The 20090-nt window shown below is 38.5% G+C and overlaps 1 protein-coding gene across 1 annotated transcript in view; it reads right to left on the reverse strand.

Moving 5' to 3' along the window:
- The window catches only part of COL6A6 (collagen type VI alpha 6 chain), a 105114-nt gene that overhangs the window by 39654 nt on the left and 45370 nt on the right, over positions 1-20090 (reverse strand). The window contains 5 exon segments of the mRNA XM_037845078.1: positions 368-430; positions 5417-5479; positions 13325-13387; positions 15013-15075; positions 16615-16650. Of these exon segments, the coding sequence (XP_037701006.1) occupies positions 368-430; positions 5417-5479; positions 13325-13387; positions 15013-15075; positions 16615-16650 (288 nt within the window).

The raw sequence follows: 20090 nt of genomic DNA on the forward strand, positions 1-20090 counted from the left end.
CTGATACTTGCAGGAGGCCTTAGTGAGATGCCTTGAACTTTGAGAGCAGGATGGAATGTGTCTCTGATGAAGAGGTTCTGATGGGAGGAAAGATTGAAAGAAGGGTTATGGGGATGCTTAAAACAAATTTGGTCCCTTTTACAGCTTAGCTTCAAGAGCTTCCTGGCCATGATGTTTGTACCTGGGAAACTGCCACCAGGAAAGGCTGGCCAAGGCATTATCCAAAACGAGGATATCATTTTCCATTTCTAGAAAACTATAAGGATTGGTATGATGTCTTTCGAATGCTCTTCAGAGAACCACACCAGATAGCTACTGAACTAAAGGATTCCAAGGGCCAGAGCAAAACTAGTAATAAAATGCAAACCGGCATTCCCCGAGGACCTGGAAAGCCCACAGCTCCTTTTTTCCCCAGACTTCCAGCTTCTCCCTGTCAAATGGAGCAATAAAATAAGCCCTCATTAGGTTATTTTAATCATGGAAAATGGAAATGATGACACTAAGGCAACATTCGGCTGCATGCATGTGTACCACACATAATTTCAATGGGTTTGTGCCCAGGACTGTGTGTTGTGCAAGTTATATAAGAAGAGCTGATGTTGCTGGCTAGTTAAGTTTCCACTATTGACAACTGAAGCTTTGACAAGTCTGATTTATTTTTTACTTCAAGTTGCCATTTTAGCAGCATAGAGACATGAACCGCACCATGTCTTACCATAAGTTGAGAAAGCTCTGTATTATTTAACAAAATTTAAGAAAATTATTTTTCATCATCATCCATGTAATTAAACTGTTTGGTGCAAAGACAGCAGATTTATTAATCTAGTTTTCAGGCATCAAGTGTGAATCAAGATAACCAAGGGAACATGACATCCCTGGCAATAGTTTCTGACTTCTGGCTAGCCTGTGGTCTACTGGGGGATACGTTCAGGAAGTATTATGTTTAGGGAGATCCAGCTACATGGGAAAAATTAACAGGTTTACAAAGGAAAGTAAACTTCTCATTTTTTTTTCTTCAAATAAACTTTCAATTTTGAAATAGTTTAAGTTTTACAGAAAAGTTGTGAAGATGGTACAGAGAGCTCGCACATACCGATATCCTGTCTCCCTTATTGTTAACATCTTACATTATTTAGTATGGCACATTTGAATATGAATGAGTAATGATGCATTATTATTAACTAAAATTCATACTTTATTCAGATTTCCTAGTTTTCTTGTTTTTTTTTTTTGTTTTTTTTTTCTGCTTTTTATCTAATGGCCCTTTTCTGCTCCAGGATCCCCACAGGATGCCACAATACATTTAGTCATTTAATCATCCTGCCTCCTTAGGTTCCTCTAGACTGTGACAGCCTCTCAGGCTTTCCTTGTTTTGACGATCTTGACCATTTTGAGGAGTACTGGTCAGGTATTTTGTAGAATGCCCCTTAATTGGGGTATGTTTGATGTTTCTGTCATGATTAGACTGGGTTATGGTTTTGGGGGAGGAAGACCACAGAGACAACGTGCAATTCTCATCACATCATATCAAGGATACCTACTATCAACATGGCTTATCACCACTGATGTTGCCCTTGCTTGCCTGGTGGAGGTAGTGTTTCTCAAGTTTCTCCACTATAAAGTTATTCCCTCTTCCCCCTTTCATACTGTATTCTTTGGAAGGAAGAATGTGGAAGTGTGTGTGCAGCCCACACATAAGGGGTGGGAGTTTTTAACTCCTTTTTAAGGATAGAAAGGCAACACAAGAAGTATGAGAAATGCAAATAGACAAGTGTCCATCAGCACTGATCTCTGGGGGTGAAACAGAATAGGGTTCCATGGAGAAGTGGGATATCATCTGCTCTGATACCTTTATTTCAGGGCAATGGTTCTCAGAGTATGTTCTGGGAACTACCTGCCCCACAATCAATCAATGAACCTGGGGTTCATGTGTAGAAGGAAATTCTTGGACCCCACTGGAATCCATAGCTGGTAATGGAGCCCAAGAATATGCATTTTAAAATAAACTTCTTGGCTGATTTTTATGTATCCTGAAATTTGAGAATGTCTGCTTTAAGATTAGGGAAACATGGGAAGCCAGATGGTTTGTCCAACGACAAACACTTGGTAGATTCAGGCATTGAGCCCAGGACTAACTACTGGGTTGCTTGCCTCCTTGGGAACTTAAACTTATTGGAGTAAGCTGGGGTGTGTGTGTTTGGGGTTCATCTCAGTTAATGAGGAGTCAAGAGTGCTCAATTCTTCCTGGGCCGCCCAAAGTGTTTGGGTTTGCTTTGGAACACTTATCTCCCGAATTCTCGGTTTAAAAGTCCCTCCCATTTTTTTTTAATTCAGTTTTATTGAGATATATTCATATATCATACAATCAACTGTTCACAGTACCATCATATAGTTATGCATTCATCACCACAATCTATTTCTTAACATTTTCCTCACATCAGAAAGAATCAGAATAAGAGTAAAAAAATAAAAGTAAAAAAGAACACCCAAACCATCCCCCCCATTCCAATCTATTTGTCATTTAGTTTTTATCCCCATTTTTCTACTCATCCATCCATACACTAGATAAAGGGAGTGTGATCTACAAGGTTTTCACAATCACACTGTCACCCCTTGTAATCTACATTACTATATAATCGTCTTCAGGAGTCCAGACTACTGGGTTGGAGTTTGGTAGTCTCAGGTATTTACTTCTAGCTATTCCAATACATTAAAACCTAAGAGGTGTTATCTATATAGTGCATTAGAATGTCCACCAGAGTGACCTCTCGACTCCATTTGAAATCTCTCAGCCACTGAAACTAATGCATCTCATTTTGCATCCCCCTTTTGGTCAAGAAGATATTCTCAATCCCATGATTCTGGGTCCAGATTCATCCCCGGGAGTCATATCCTGCATTGCCAGGGAGATTTACACCCCTGGGAGTCAGGTCCCATGTAGGGGGGAGGGCAGTGAGTTCACCTGCCGAGGTGGCTCAGTTAGAGAGAGAGAGAGGGCTACATCTGAGCAACAAAGAGGTACTCAGGGGGAGATAAAAGTCCCCCTTTTTAAAAAGTGACCTTCCTTGGTACAATTACCCAGCTTACATCTACTTCCCTCCATACTCTCACCTCTATCTAGCTCTAGGCCACCTCCATCCCTGCCTACCCTTCTCATGGTCCCTTCTGTCATCCTCTATGAGGTGCCTTCATTTCACATGCAAACCTCCTTATACCTTTGACATCTGACACTCATATCCTTCCTCACTGTAAGAGAAACTTGATTCTGAGTTTCTCAGAATCCCTGATACCACTTCTGCAGTCTTCTCCTGGGGGTCCTTCCCTTCCCACTTCCCCAGCCCCCCAGGGCCAGAAGGCAGCATTGTCTCTGCTCCAAGCTTTCCTTTCCTGATCATAATTGCAATACCACATGCCCCAGTAATTCCTCCTATTCGAAGTTGATCATTCTTGTCATCCATGTATCCCATTTCATTCTCCAATCAACTCTCTTTGCAACACTCAACTACCAGTCTCCACCATTTCAGCCCTTGTAAACCGTTCTTCATTACAAAACTAATCCTTCTTCTTATCCCCCGAATCTCATCCTTTCTGTCAAGAGATTTCTCTGCTAATTATGTACTCTTTCTTAAATCCTCAACCTCCTCTTTTTCCCCTGGTTTTCACTTCTCTGCTCATGAACACACTGCAGTCTTTCTTATCATTGAAACAAACACTCCCCTTCAACCTTTCCTAGACTTTGCCAGTACTACTAATTAATGTTTTCTCTCCCCACTTTCAAAGCCTCACTTCTCCAAAGATAGTTGACAATCCTGTATCTGTTTCTTCCTCACCAATGTATTGTTCAGTCCCTTGCAATCTGCCTCCCTCTCCTTTTCCTCTCTCATTTGCCACTCTTTTGGAACTGTTCTTTGGAGGACTGCAGCCACCACATGCCACGGCTCCTCCCCTCCTCCACATTTTTGTACCAGGTGATACTCTTGACCTTCCCTTTTTGAAGTCTTCCTCTCAGCATTCAGAGTAATTTTTTTTTTGTTTCTTCTTCTTCCTTTCTAATAATTTATTGTCTGTTTCCTCCTACCCTTCTTACCAGTAGGCATCTCCTAGAGTACTTTTTTTTAACTCCAAATGACTTTGAAATCTGCCTCTCTAGTCAGTCCCAAACTCTATCCTCTACCCTGAAACCAAGTGGTTTTCTTTGCCCTTAAATCATTCTTCCTCATGACTTAGCTATTTCTGTGACAGTGTCATTCCTCATGCTGGGAGCCCCCCTGCCTTCTAGCACCCTTCTCTCTGCCTCAGTCCCCTATAGGAACAGTCCTACTGAATTATCACAAGCCCCTTTTGTCCCCTCCCCTGTTAAGTCACACAATCATCACTTACCCTGAAGAACATGTGAGCACACCAACTGGCCCTCTAGCTTCCAACATCTCAGGCTTCAAAATATTTCTATGCTAGGTATCTATTTACAATCTTCTGAAAGTCTGTTTGCATCCATCTGCTCCACTCAACAGTTTAAATAGCATTGTACTGGCTACTGAATAAAGCCACCTTGCCACAGGGTTTCTTCTTCTTTATGTGCCAGCTAGACAGGATTCTTTTTCACTCCCCAAATACCCTCCACCCAGAATTTTCCAACCCTGTGCCTTCCTTCCAAATTCTCCATTCCCTATCCCTGCTTGCCCAAATCTTTCTTCTCCTCTAAGCCTCAGTTCAAAGTCTGCATCCTCTATGATGCCTCTTCCCCCAACCCAGAAAAGGCACTATGTTTAAACCTCCAATATAAGCCCCTTTTCCCAGTTGACTATGTATCATAGATTATGGACTTGAAAATATTCCAAATTCTGTGGGGGTTGACTCCATGTCCAATTAGCATTATACCACCCAGAAATTCATTCATTCAACAAGCATTTACTGAGCATTTGTTACACGCCAGGCATCATTTTAAGCACTAGGGATGCATTAGAGACAAAATAAACCAAGATTCCTACCTTCCTGGAGTTGACTTTCCAGCCTAACTGAATGCTCAGTAGAATGTCTTGGTTTTAAAAGGTGCTCAGTTAAAGGTTTGTATGAATGGAAGAAAGGAAAGAAGGGAGGGTGTGGGAAGAAGGGAATGGACGGAGAGGGAGAAAGGAAGGGAGGAAGGGAGGGGGAGCCAAGGAAGTCCAGCCCCAGAAGAGCTCTGTTTCCTGATTCCTTCAACTGAGATTGGGTGTAGCCTCTCACAAGACTATGCAGCCTGGAATCCCTGACCTCATCTGGGTCCGCACCCACATCTCGAGAAGTTGCTGGCTGTCTAAGAATCAAGCCAGGGTGAAGAGAAATGAGAAGTGTTCTTCTGTGTGCTGACAGGGCTCTGGCTAATAGCACCAAGCAAAAAACTCCAACTACGGTGGGTGTAAAGAATGTGACCTACTTTATTTCCTTGGATTCCCAAACGGCCTTGACTCCCTGCCTCTCCTCCTGGTCCTGGAGGCCCCTGAAAGAAAACAAAGATTGCAAATATAGCAGAACATAAAGCAACGTTCCTTTAAACACTTGTGTCTCTTCTAAGAGGAAAATGAACCTCAGATGGGATTGATTTCTGCTCTGGAAAAAAGTATTGCAGCTGTCACATAAAGACTAGTAAATAAAAGGAAATTAATAAAGTCATTCATGCCAGATGTTGCATAAAAGATTGTGCTTCCTCATGAGACTTCTCTTCCAAAGATTTCAGGTTCTCTCTGTTTTGCTGTTAGAGTAGATGTTGCTAAAATGTCTAACATTTTAAAAAGGTATTTTAAAGGACATTACCTTGAATTTTATTCTTACTGGGTCTTTGCTTTGGTGGAAAGCATTTTTTAATAGGTAAAATTATCTTTATCTACAAATAATAGTATTTGTACATAGAAAACTCAAGAAACTACTTTGCATCAATAACAAAATATGCTAATGAGGTATAAGATAAATATTCAGAAATAGTTTTCTCTCTTCTAGTTAGAAAAGAAATTTAAATAAGTTCCCATTTACCAATATGAGAAAAATGTAAAATACTAAGAATACATTTAACAAGAAAAGATACAAAGACCTATATGAAGAAAACTTCAAAAACTCATTAAAGAACATAATAACAAAACAAAAAATGGATAAACATATTGTGTATCTGTATGGAAAAATCTATTGAATGTAAAAAATATAAGTCCTTCCAACATTCTAGAAAGTATGTTTTATTGGAACAGTGTTAGAGATGAACATTTTTAAAATCCCAATTCAGAGACAGCACAACTGCCTGCCTTCATTATTAACACTTGGTATCAGATTTTTCCTTTGGGATACCCAAACATATGGCAACAAAAATCTCTTTTGGTTAAACTGTTTAGAGGAATTGTTGTAAGTAATCCTGACATCAGTGAAATGAATTTATTTTCATAATCTTTTGCCATGGTTACCATAATTTAAAAGTAAATAAATCAATCTCTGTATAATAAGCATGATGCTTAGCAAATTTATTTTGTTCAGAAATCCAAATGTGACATTAACCTTTTGGTCTTCCAAAAATTAAAAATGTAATATGTTGGACAGAAAAAAACTTCCTAATAGGGAAGCTGAGCAACCAATTGGGAACTTAAAGAAGATAATAATGATCTTGCTACAACTTCTATCATTTTCCTTCCCTTCATCTAAAAAGAAAACTATCAGTTTCTTCATTCTCCATAGCTCCTCAACCCATTCCCTTCTATTTACTTCCACCACAGCACGGAGTTAGTTCCAGTGGACTTCATGTCAACCTAGTTGGCATTTTTCTGTCCTTACCTTATTTAGCTTTGATCACATACTCCCTGAAACCTTTCCATTAACTTCTCTAACACCAATCATCATGTTCCTTCTCTGCTCTCCGCCTATTAAACTTCTAAGACTCCCCTTCTTCTGTATGCCTCTTAAATTTCCATGTGGCTCATGGATTCATCCTCTGACCTTGTTTTCCTCACTTCATCCCCTCCTTCCTGAACGATACCTCCAAAGAGTCACACACCATGTCTACACAGTGAATCCTAAATATATGCATCTCCCATCTATACCACTCAGCTGAACATCAGACCCATAGATTAAAATGCCTATTGAATATCCCATAGGAATTGATTATAAAAATAATCATATCTACCTAAAAGCATGTTCTTTATCTCATATTCTGTTCCTGAAGGAACGGTACTGCCATTTACTTCTCCTGTAACCTAAGCCAGAAACCTGAAAATCACCCTAGACCCCTCCTTCTAGTTTATGTTTCAAAACCAATCAGCTACAAGTCCCAAAGATTTTATCTCCTGTCTGTATCCATCCCTTCTTCCATCACATTGCCATCACCTATCTTCAAGGCCTTCTTGTATTTCACCTACATTCCTGGCTTCCCTGACCACAGCCAGGCCTCTCTCTTACTAATTCTCCACAAGGTTGTCAGAATGATTTAAAACATCAGGCTGACACTGCCACTTTCTTTCTGAAATTCTGAATTCTGTGTAGCTTTCAGAATGAAGTTTAAGATCTGCCTAATATGTAAAATTCTTTGAAATCTTGGTATTGTCTCTGTAGCCTCATCTGTGATTATTTCAATTACCCTATGTTCATGCAAAAACAATCTAAAGTCACCAAATGCTTCTTGTTTAATGTCTTCACACTGTTATGCAAATTGTTCCCTTAGATGGTCCATTTCTCCGTATAGGGAGATTTTTTTAGTTTCCCAACTGCTAAAACAAATGCCATATAATGGGTTGGCTTAAATAACGGGAATTTTTGGCTCATAGTTTTGAAGCTAGAAGTCCAAAATAGAAACATCAGCAAGGAAATGTTTTCTCCTTGAAGACTGTGTGTTCTCGGGCTGGTTGCTGATGATCCTTGGGTCCTTGGCTTTTTTTCACGACAGCATACATGGTAATTTTCTGCTTTTCCTTCCAGGTATCATTGACCACCAGCTTCTTCTCCACAAGGCTTCCTCTCTGTATGTCTGAATTTCATTCTGCTTATAAAGGATTCCAGTAATCCAGATTAAAGCCCAACTTGATTCGATTGGGCCACACCTTCACTGAAGTAACATCTTCAGGAGATTCTGTTTGCAATATGTTTACACCCACCAGAATGTGGACCAAGATCAAGAAGATGTCCAAACTGGGGTACACAATTCAATCCACCCCAGGAGAGGTATAGTCACCCTCTCCTGAAAATCTTACTTCTAGCATCTACATTTCAGGCAGATGCTATGTGTTTGTGTTTGGCCTCACACGTGTTTCACAGATGCTTCTACTCTGTATGTAATTGTTAATTTATCTCTCTCTCTCATCCAGTAGGAGTGAGCTGTATACTCTTTGAAAGAAGGGGTCACATCCTATGGCTTCACATCTCTGGAACATGTGGTACAATATCTAGGACCCATCTATTCATCCATTCATCCATCTCTAGATGTAGGAATTGTCCCAAAGAAGGATGAAAAGAATGTTTTAAATTTTTTCATATGAAATTTCCATATTCACAAAGAGATGAAATAGATTTTAATTGTCCTTCACAGCAAGGGGTAAAGTGGTAGTTTCACATAGGAGCTCACTTTCTGTGGTTCCTTCAGAGATAACAAGCTCTGTGAAGTGGAGGAGATTTCTGGGAGATCATTTCATGTGCAGTCATCCCAAGCATATGTAAATACAATGACAGAATATTTTGTTTGAAAGAGCTCCAAAACAAAAAGATTTCTTGGATGAATGGATGGATGCAGTGAGGACCTTTTCATTAGAACACCAGAAAACCTGATTCTGTTTCCTGTATAGGATCCCACAGAGTACCAAAAGTGGGGTTTGTGATTGCTTGAATAGGGCTTAAGTGTCAATGAATGGTTGCCCAGCTAAAGCACTTGCTCAGTGATTAAACTAGAGGAAGGGGTAGCAACAGACAAGATGGAATGTAACAAAGGATTATGAATACTGAATCTTTATATAATTTTCTTTTTCTTAGTTGCTAGGGTATTAGAATTGCTAGAAGGAAAGAACTGAAATGGTGGAACTATCACATATCCTTTGAAATTTGTTCTATAGCTACTTGTTATATTGTAATTTGAAAGATATTACCTTTTATATATGTTATATTTCGTAATAAGGAAATAACAAACTGTGGAACTATAACCTATAATATTCTTTCAAATTTGCTCTCTAACTACTTGTTAAATTGCACTTGGAAAGTTATCACTTCTATGCATATATGCTATATTCTACAGTAAAAATACTATTTCAAAAAAATTACTTACTCAAATACTGCCAGTTGGATAATGGATCATGTTGTTGATTTCTAAACAAAAGAGAAAAATTCCCTGCCACCCCCAAGTTACCAAAAAGTCAAAGAGCTGTCTTGACCTGAGATCAAGAACAGCTGGGGAGTGTAAAGAGAAGCTTAGTGCATTTAATACTTAGGCATTAGCTAGAGGTCAAATCTTCATGGCTCTGTTGGGTATTTATTCTGTAAAAGACACTGAGTTATATTACATATATAATCTTCTTCAGCCATCACAAAAACACAGTGAGATACATATCATAAACACCATTTTACCAATCAAAAACAGATTCACAAAGTTTTTAACCCTAAATCACTCTGTTAATAAATGATGGTATGGGAAGTGAGCCTAATTCTGATTCTATGGCCTGAACTCTCAATGACACTGTCTGCTGTTCTGATCTAGCCCAAGCAGAGTCCCGAACTCTTGCCATGCATGTAATCTCCAAGCATGATGCTGGAGGCTGGGGTCAACTCTAACCTTCAACATGGGAACCTGGGCTGGGGTCTTCGGTTCACGCTGAGTCTGTCACAGAGCCTTTGGCAATCATAACAGTCCTAACTGTAAGATAAGGTAGAACGGAGGTGTTTAGACTTTAAATGTTAAAAAGTTGTGCTTAGAGAGCCTCTTACTAGGAGGGGTATGGTATTAATGGTTGCGGCATCGCCAAGGACACCTTGACTTTGGACAGAATATGTGGCAGGTCAGGGATTATAGATGTGGCTCCTTCTCACACTTAAGAAGAATACTCCTCACCTCTTCTAATTTTATTAGCATGGAGTAAAGCCTTACATAAATTCACAACCAGAAAATATCAATTTGGGAAGAAACAACTCAAGGAGACTCTATAAGAGTCAGATATGATCTGAATTTGAGAAAATAAAATGAAGAGGCCAGCAATGGGTGAGCTAATACAAGATCACACTGCAGAACACATGAGAAGATGTTCATGTACATGAGAGATAGCTGATTTTGACAGTTCTAGTTTATGAGACAGTCCCTAATCTCAATTTCTAATGCTTCTCCATACATCCTATACTTCATCCATATTGAGCCACCCCAAACTCACCTTGATATCTCTTTATCAATGTGGTTCCTTTTCCTGGATATCTGCCCCTTCTTCAGTCACCTGGTAAACACCTCCTCATCCTAAAAAAAAAAACCTAATTCCCTCATCTCCTCCTTTAACTCTATCCTTTCTTCCATATTCTACCTTGGATATAACCATATTTTAGCACTCAGCCCATAACATCTCAATTATTTTTTTTATGGGTCTCCTTTACCAGACTGGGTGCTCCTGAGACTAGGGTCTGGTTCTGATTCATTCTTGCATCCCAATACAGGGCCTGGCACATAGGAAGCACTCAGTAAATGTTTGTCAAGTGAGTAAAGGAAATGGTTGATGGATCATCCAGTATAAATTATGCAGATTATTGAAATCTGATGATTGAAATACAGGTTTCATGTTGTTATATTATTATTATTATTATTACGACATTCCTCAGAATGTTGACCACTCTGCTTTGGAAATAAAACACCCTCATTAAACCAAGTAATTTTGATTCAGTAATAAACAATTTTTTATGTATTCCATATTGCAATCATCAGATTTCAACATTTTGCATAATCTAGCTTGCATGATCCATCAAACATGTTCTACGCATTTAACAAACATTTACTGAGTACTTCCTATGCTCTTGACCACTATGCTATGCTTTGTAAAGATGACAACAGAAATTCTACTTTGTATCACAAATTAGCATTCAACAATTCTAACCTTTATTGATAATGCAAATTCCACTAGTGATTATTTCACCAAAACCGTAAGTGTTTAAAAAATATTTGCCGCTCCAGCTGGAATTAATGTTTTGTGTCTGATTTTCCATTCCTTTCCTAAGCATTGGTTACACTGGCATAGGACCTGAAGATAAACCAAACAAGAAGGCAACAAAGGAAGATAAAAAAGAAAATGCCATTTCTTTCAAAGTTCCTTACCCATTTTCACTGTGCCATAGACTGTATTTCTTTTATGTCATAGCCATATGCCTGCCTAGATTAGCACATTTGATTTATGCAGAACACCCCATAACACTGCAAAAGTTAATAAGTCTTAGGAACACTGTCAACAGAAATCACATCCCTTTTTCTAAGAAAAACTTTAAAGCTCACTATTAGAAAACACTCATGTTATTCCTCTCGAGTGTCTGGTCCTTGTGTGCTATAAAACTATATGAAACCTAGGACAGTAGATTTATCGAGCCAATAAAGAATAACACTCTCATTGTATATCTGATTGTGTTTGCCTTCCATGGTTTTCCTTTGAAAACAACAATTTTGAGATCACATCCATCATGTCCCAAATATAGAAAATTCCACACATCTTTGAAATAGCATTTTCACTGTGTTGACAGTGGCATTTCAAGAAAAGCAAGCAAAGAAAGAAAACCATGTTTTCCAGCCAGATAAGCAGAAGAGCTACACCAGAGAAAAGAGATGCCTTTTGACCAACTGTGGCAATGCCAAGAGGTTGAATGATTTATGGATTATAACCAAACAGCCAAAGTAAGATTAAAGAGGGCTCACTCACAGAGGTGTGCTACAGAGCAAATGGAATAACTTATTTGAATAAAAGCCACTTGGGTACAACTTTGGATTCCAGAACAAGGGAAATAATAAGACCTCTGGATTTCAATTATCTATATCTCAATATTATATGTAAACAGATGAGATAATCATCCAATATGTTCTTCTTGGCATTTACTTTTTTAAAAAATCTCAATTTGTGGTGCCAGCAAGCCTTTAGCAATTCAGGTATGAAAATGCGAAACAGTTGCTTTTCATCAATTTTTTTCTACAATGAAATTTAAAAGGAAGTTGTCATGCTTTTTAAAGTAGCACATTCATCAAAACTGGGAACCAATATCTTCTTGAGGAGTAATTAAAATGCATTGAAATATTGTCATGAGATACAAGCTTATGCAAATAGCTTTTTAACCATTTTGACTTAAGCTTAGCCACTTAAGTATTGAGTCATTGCCCAGTTTAACTACTGGACACAAGTAACGATTCGTTTTATCTTCGTGTCAGCTGACAGCACAAGTCCCAGCTGTGTCTCATGCATTCTTTTACTGATTAATTCATTATACAAATATTTGTTGAGTCCTACTCTTCCAGGTACTGCTTGTTCTGGGCTCTGGGGATACAGTGCAAACAAGACAAAGTCCCAGCCCTCAGGGAGCTTACAGTCTAGAAGGGGAGCCAGACAAATATCTACTAAAATAAATATACACTATGATGGCAGGTAGGCAGAGGCCAGATCATGTAGGTCTTTGCTTCTCAAAGTGTGGTTGGGGAGCAGCAGCAGCATCGTCACCTGAGGTCTCATTGAAAATCCAGAATCTCCGTCCCACCCCAGACCTACTGATCAGAATCTGCATGTTAACAGGTTCTCCAAAGTGATCCTTATGTACTTTGAAGTTGGAGAAGTGCCGATGTTGGGTAGTCCTTCCCTAGTCTGGGTGTACATTAGAATCACTGGGGGAGGTTTTACAATGACTGTTATCCTGTCCTCACCTCCAGAGATTCTGATCTAAGTGGCCTGGGGAGGGTCCCAGGTAGTGGCATGTTTTACATTCTCCCCAGGAGATTCTAATGTACAGCCAAGGTTGAAGACCACTCAAGTGGGCTGTATTCTAGGGGTGTGGAGAAGTCCCTGGAGGGCTGAGATCCAGGGGAGTGAAGTGATCTGATTTAAGTACAGGAGGATTTCTTAACCTCACAGTAGCTGCTGAGCTGAGGCAGAGGGTTAGAAACCACCTCCCAGACCCTTCTGAGTCTGACAAATCAACAGCCTGCTCTGCACAGTGGGAACCAGAATTTGATGTCGACACCACACTGAGCACTGAAGTCAAACCTAACACCCCTTGCTGGTTCATGGGCAGTAAAGAACACCATCTGCAGGGAAGAAACTACAAAGACATCTGTATTAAAACCAAGGTCAGAGCCAGATGCCATCCACCACTTTCTTTCATTACATACCTGGGGACCTTTACTTCCAAGACCTCCTTTTTCTCCTTTCATACCAGCATCTCCTCTGGGACCCTAAATACATAGAAGTAAAGCATTATTTTCTCCCTAAAAAGGAACACTTGAATATTAACTTAAATATTAAAAGTGGAAATACTAAGTCAGTGACATGGGCAAAAATTGGAAAGAGAGCTCTGATCATGCCTTTGGTTCTATCTTGATCTGTAGAGTTCTTTATCTGTTGAAGGGACATTTTGATCCAATCTGAAATTAAGTGATCAGGGTTTGGAAGAAAATATGGAAGAGCTGAATTTTTCATTATTGCTCTTTAATTATCCTAAGTATCTTCATACTCCAAATCCATGAATTTCTTGTGTTAAAAAGAAAAAAAATCCTTAACTATATAAATATGAAATTGAAAGATTTAAATGGATTTTCTATTCAATAACCACCATGAGGATTGGTCATAAACAAGATAGGGACTAGGTAAGATGAAATTTGGATATTTTTACTTCTGGAATTTTTTTTTGCCTATTAACCATGGCTTCCATATGTTATGCAAAGCAACTTTCACATTGTGTTTTGGTTCTGCATGTCTCTATAAAATGTTATGAATAAGAATAAGGGTCTGTGAAATGTAAGAGTGTTAGTTGCTTATAATGGAATAAAGCCAATCTATTGAAATACTTCCCTAAAGCCCAGTCCCAAACATTTCTCATTTGAAGGTAAGAAAAACTTGCTTCAGCTGGCAAGTAAAGACAAAGAGAAAACAATCAGGCTAGAAAGAGATAGGGATCCAAGGGGAAGAAGGTTTACTGCTCTGATGTGGACAAAGTTTCTCTTCTGATATTTAAGGATATTTTGCCCAACTTCCATCCATCAAGCTGCCAACATATAATAGTTACTTTTATTTTTTAACTATGTGGGCTAAACTGTTGACAAAGAACAGAACCATTGTTTGCCCTGCATATGCCAAACATCACTATTACTTCTCAAACTTTCAAAACTAAAAATTTGGGGAGGAAGAAAATTCTTTTTGTGGTCTGACCTCCTTTCTTTCACCTCAGCATTTGCTAGAACCTTCTTTCCCTTCTCGTTTACTATTCTATGCTACATTTTGCCCTGTCTGGCACAGGCTTCCCTTCCCTCGTGAGATCAGTGTAAAGAGCCAGCCATGGTTTGTTCCTTGCAAAGGAAAAAGTACTTGAAGCAGCTCCCTGGAGAAGTGAGCTAGAAAGGAAAGGCTGAGTGCCATGCTACGTAGATCACCCCGCTGAAGGCTCCAGCTGTATTTGGAACAATTCTTTCCTAGAGTAGAGCCAATTTTTCTACATCATGGGCATCCAGATATGTAACACTGAGCTCTTTCTGTGCTAAATTGACCACCATGACCAGCTTCAAGGCTCAATATTTTCTTTGGCTCAAGGCCTCCCTGGAATTCCCTGGCCAGCCTGGACCCACTGCACAGGGACTGCTGCTCAGCACGTTCATCTTCCTTTACTCTCTTAACTGGCACGAAACTTAGATAAAGGAGATGAGGGGCTGTTCAAGTCACCATAGTGTTGCTCTCTTGTTACCCTGAATCTACTTTAAACATCTGTAATTCTCCAAGGGTTGTGGAGGATTTCTACTGAGCTCTCATATGCTTCCGTTCCCCACATTTCTTTATGTTCTCACCCCTGATTAGTCCCCAAATGTACCTGCGGCCCCTTTAGTCCCGACGAGCCTTCAAGTCCATCTGGCCCCGGCATGCCTCTGCTCCCCTGTGTGAGAAAGAATCAACCTGTCAACACTGTTTCCTGAGAACTTTGTCTTCTTTATGTGCAAGACTATAAATATTTTTCCAATCACAATGATAATGCATGATCTTTGCAAAAACACTGAGGAAAGTAAAGGGAAATACAAGGAAGAAAACAAAAATATTCCATAATCCCATCAAACAGAGATACCCACAACTAAAATATTTGGTGTATTTCCTTTTTGGTGTATTGTCTTTAAGCGCACGCACACACACATCCTTCTTTTTCTATAAAATTTGCACTATATTTACCTTTGGTATTTGGTTTTAAAAAGCCCTATAATGTACTTCACATTTTCCTCAAAAATCTCCAGGCATTTTATATATATTATATTCAAATAGATGAAATATCTAAGTCAAAATTGAGCATTTTCTTCACATTGCCCTTGGACTCCCCCACGGAAGAATTCCAGAAACAGTAAGGAAGGATTAAGAAAGCCAAATTTTAGCAACTATTAGGATAGCCTAAATTTACATCTCAGTTGCATATGATTAATGTCCTGCATTGGTACCCTTTCCCTCAAAATCAGACAAAATTTCTTCATACCTTCTCCCTTAGATTTCATTGCATTTGTTTATTGCCACTTTCTTTGGTTCCCTTTCCATTTTTTGAAGTATAACTTTGAAGTGGAGGGAGAAGGGATGTCTGTGAATGGTAAACTCTATTAGTCTTTCTATACTTAAAAATGTCTTTATTTTATATTCACTAATGGTTTAGCTAGATTTAAAATTCTAGGTTAACAGCTATTTTTTTTCCTTCACATTGTAGACATTACTTCTTTGTTCTCTGGCATGTATTACTGTTGATCAGAAGTCTGATGCAATCTAATCAGTCATTCCTTCGTAATTAAAAACCGTTTTTTCTTTCTGGTAGCTTTAAGAAGTTCTCTTTCTTTTTTCAACATTCTGGAGTTTTTCCATGATGTGATTGAGAATGGATATGTTATTTATCCTGACTGCATTTTTAATCTGAATTTGTAAAATTCTCAGCCACAACTGTTTTTCATAAATATTACAGGTTCAGGAATTGTGTACGGTATATCGCCAATGTATACAAAGGGGATATGATACGGTTTTTGTTCTTACCAACTTTTTGGACAAAACATCCAGAATATCGAATTTGTATTAGGGTTTCATTGTATTCTCTTGATTGGTATGGTTTTCATGAAAATTGTAAGTTAGGTCTCAGAGTTAATTGAACAAAAATCTAAAAGAAAATCACCCACTGAGTTACTAGAGTTTTCACTTGAAATGGAAACAAAGTTAAATTTAACAATAGTTGAGCCAAGTACTGCCTGTGGCCATTAATTTTTATGATTATTTTATGAAAGTATTCAAATTTTCATTTTCTTCTAAGACCTGAGTTCTTTTATTCCATATCTGACATCATCAAAAAGCAAAAATAATTTTAGAGTTGCAAGAGGTTTTACAGAGCTTTTATTCCTGCTCCTTGATTGGACACTGAAAATGTGTCATACAGAGTTAAGAAAAGAAATCATTGTACCTCTGGGCCTGTTTGTCCCCTTCGGCCATGAGCTTCCTACAATAGGAGGAAAGAGGGATATCATTAATTCTGAAAAAAAGATGTGTTTTACATTTTATTTAAACTAGTAATGAACACCTTAAGGCGCTGACATAGAAAAAAGTTCTCACATAGTGCTGGAAGCATTCAATTATCACTGCACAATGAAAGCAAAATGTTGTCCTGTTGCCCCATCGTAGGACAATAGGTAATTGAAATCAGAGATGATTGAAATCTACAGATACTTGTGGGAAATAATTCACTCCTATTTGGTCCAGAGCACTGTTTTACAAGGGCTGTTCACACACTACAAAATTGACTGAATTTTATTTCTTTTCCTTTTTCCTGAGCATGACAAGCAAGCCAAAAATTAAAAGTGGAGTGGCCAAAAGGCTGGAGAGCACAGGAAAAACTTGGAGAACTGTTCAAACTCAGAAACGAAAGAAAGCCAACTTTAATTTTATCAAAAAAAAAAAAAAAAAAAAAAAAAAAGCCAAACAATATGTTTCACCTGCCAGAAATGTAAGAACCTTCTCAAGCATTCAAAAGTTACTCAATTCAGTACATTAATAAAACTTTCAATCAAAGCAATGGTGCCACAAAATCAAGTGGATTTTTCCAGCTACTCTCATTTGGTCTGATATGCAAGGTTAGCATCTAAGTATATTCCAAATCAATATTTCATGGAGTTGGAAATCAAGGAACAGAGATATTTTATTTAGGTTCTCTCAGAGCATCATGGCAAGACTGGCATCCAGGATTTGTAACAACTCAATAAATATTAGACAATATTGTTTTGATGGAAATTTAAGATGTTTAGGTCAAAATTCCTTGAGATTTTTAATTTTACTAATCATATTTCAGTCAAAATCTATTGTTACCTGGAAAACAGATCGTGTGTTTTAGAAAAAGGTTAAAGGCATATTCCTTTAAAACCCTGGTGATTCAGTTTAAGATGAAAGCCTAAATCCTCTCTACCTGAGGAATGAAAGGAGTTCATTCTACTCTTACATCACAAGGTTTTGTCTGATTCAATTCACTTCAGTTTCATTCAGAAAAATCTCTATCAAGGATCTATTACCCACAAAGTATATTGGATGGGAACTATGGGGAGAAAAAAAATGAGACCTACACACATAGTCCTTGAACTCAAGGGACCCTTACTCTAAGGGCAGGAGATAAGTATTACAAATATTTACCATACAAGGCAGAGTATGGCAAATGCTACATTAAAGTAGAGGATACAGTGATGAGTTTCAAAGAAAGCAATCATATCCACGTGGTCAAATTACGAAAACCTTCCCAGAGGAAGAGATTTTTGAGATGGGTTTCAGAGGATGGGTAGGAGTTTTACAGGTAGAATAAGCAAGAAGTCTTTAGAAATAATGATCCAGTAAAGGCAGGAAAACATGAGTGTATTTGGTCCTGGCAAGAATGCCAGTCTAGATTAAAGGTGTGAGAAGATAAGGCAGTAGTACAGTTCCTAGGGTGAACATGCTAGGCTGAAGGCTTTGTACTCCATTTAGCAGAAGCCAGTGGGGTTCTTGGGACATGACCAGACCCCGGCTTTAGGTGGATACATCTGGTTGTGGTAGGAGGAACGTAATGAAAACTTGTATTCAGGCAAAATAAATAGTTTCCTGATATGAGTTCAGGGATGTGGAATAGGCTTCCACATTCAAAATTCTTTCTCTGGTCACTGTTACAGTTTCATAAACTTCATGAATAAACATTCACTCCTCTGTGTCTTTGAGGTTTGGCTTTGAAAGGGTACTTCAGGTTGCCACTCAAGTAGTGCTAGGAGAGAAGAAAAGGGCAAAGCATAACTAACAGCCTTCTGGACTGCATAGGAATAAGGTCCATGCTTTGGTTTGAAGCTGCAGTTGCTTTTCATTATCCCTGCCACGAGAATCTATTCTGTTTCTCATCAGAGTCTGGCTCAGAAAGAGCCAACCTGGCCCCTTCCCATCTCCCTCCAGCACTGCTGTGTCTTTGCCCGAATCGTTTCTCCTCGCCCCTCCACTCCACCAACTTAAATCCACTACAGACCTCTGGCACAGCACTGACACCTTGACATTTACAGGTTTCTCTCTCTCTCTACCACAGTGATTGCTAATGGCAGGGGGAGGAGGAAAGCAGATTTAGCCTGGTGGGAACGTTTGGCAAAGTTTAGGTACATCTTCCATTTCACAACCTGGGGGTGGGGGGCATGCTACCGCACGTAGCTGGTAGAGGCGAGGGATGATGCTGAACATCCTTCAAGGCACAAAACAGTCCCCCACAACAAAGATTTTCCGGCCCAAAATGTCAATAGCGTTGAGGCTAGAAACTTAGAAACATGATTCTAAGTTCCTTGAGAGCAAAGATGATGCTTTACTTGACTCTGTAGTTCCGGTAGCTAGAAGAGTTGCTGGGTGCATTGGAGGTGTTCAATAAATGTTTGCTGAATGAATGAAGGTCAGATTTGGCCAACTGCTGTTATTTCCCTGATGCCTCACCCAACCATTGGCCATCCTCCCATAATTTTTCAGCTCAGCAGAACTGCTGCACCTAGGAGTCCTCAATGCTCATTGTCTACCTACAGTTTAGAGGTTTGCAGTGTGAAGCATAGATTTTTCTTCTTTCTAAAAGAATAATGACTTAACTGTTACTATAAAAATGATATATTCTGATTTTTAAACATTCAAATACAGTAAAATAAAAAATTTTAAATCACCTCAAATGTTCCATCTAGAAAAAACTATCATTAACATTTGATAATTAAGATACCAGATATTTTTTATGCACACTTACAGAAAGAAGTCCAAATAGAAGTATTTTTGATAAAAAGGGGATCATGCTATTCATGATACTTTACTATTAAAATATTACATTTAATTTTACTTGAGTTTAAAAGAAGAAAAATAAGAATAAAACGGGAAGAACTGGAAATGTCAGGTGCTGACATTTCCTGACAATCAGAGATACATACCCCTAAAAGATCATCAAAAGTAGGAAAGAACCCTTATGAAAAAGTTAGGAGGTTAGAATTTGTTTATAATATGTATTTTAGCTTAAGATGATGTTTTGAAATTAACCAGCTGCAATGATGAGGGATGAGGACAGTATACTGATGCATCTTCTCACACCTTTCTCCACCTTCCTATTTTCATGTGATTTTTAGATTTTCAAGATGTGTAACATTTACATTTAGTTCTTAATCATGATTTCTAAGATTTAATCTTATTTTTATACTTAAAGAAGTTCAAATTTATTATTATAAAATTTTGAAGGGATCACAGCGATTACAGTGCCTGAATTTTTGAAGACTTTAGAATGTTGATTAGTTACATGCTTAAGAACAATTTGGAAAGGTAAACAAATCTTGGACTAATCTGTATTTCCTTTAAAACTCTGTAGGCATTCCATTGCTCTCTTTTGACTCTGAATGTTGTGAAGAGAGTTGCAGACAGACTGAG

This window comes from Choloepus didactylus, chromosome 1, assembly GCF_015220235.1.
Source record: "Choloepus didactylus isolate mChoDid1 chromosome 1, mChoDid1.pri, whole genome shotgun sequence".
NCBI lineage: Eukaryota > Metazoa > Chordata > Mammalia > Pilosa > Megalonychidae > Choloepus > Choloepus didactylus.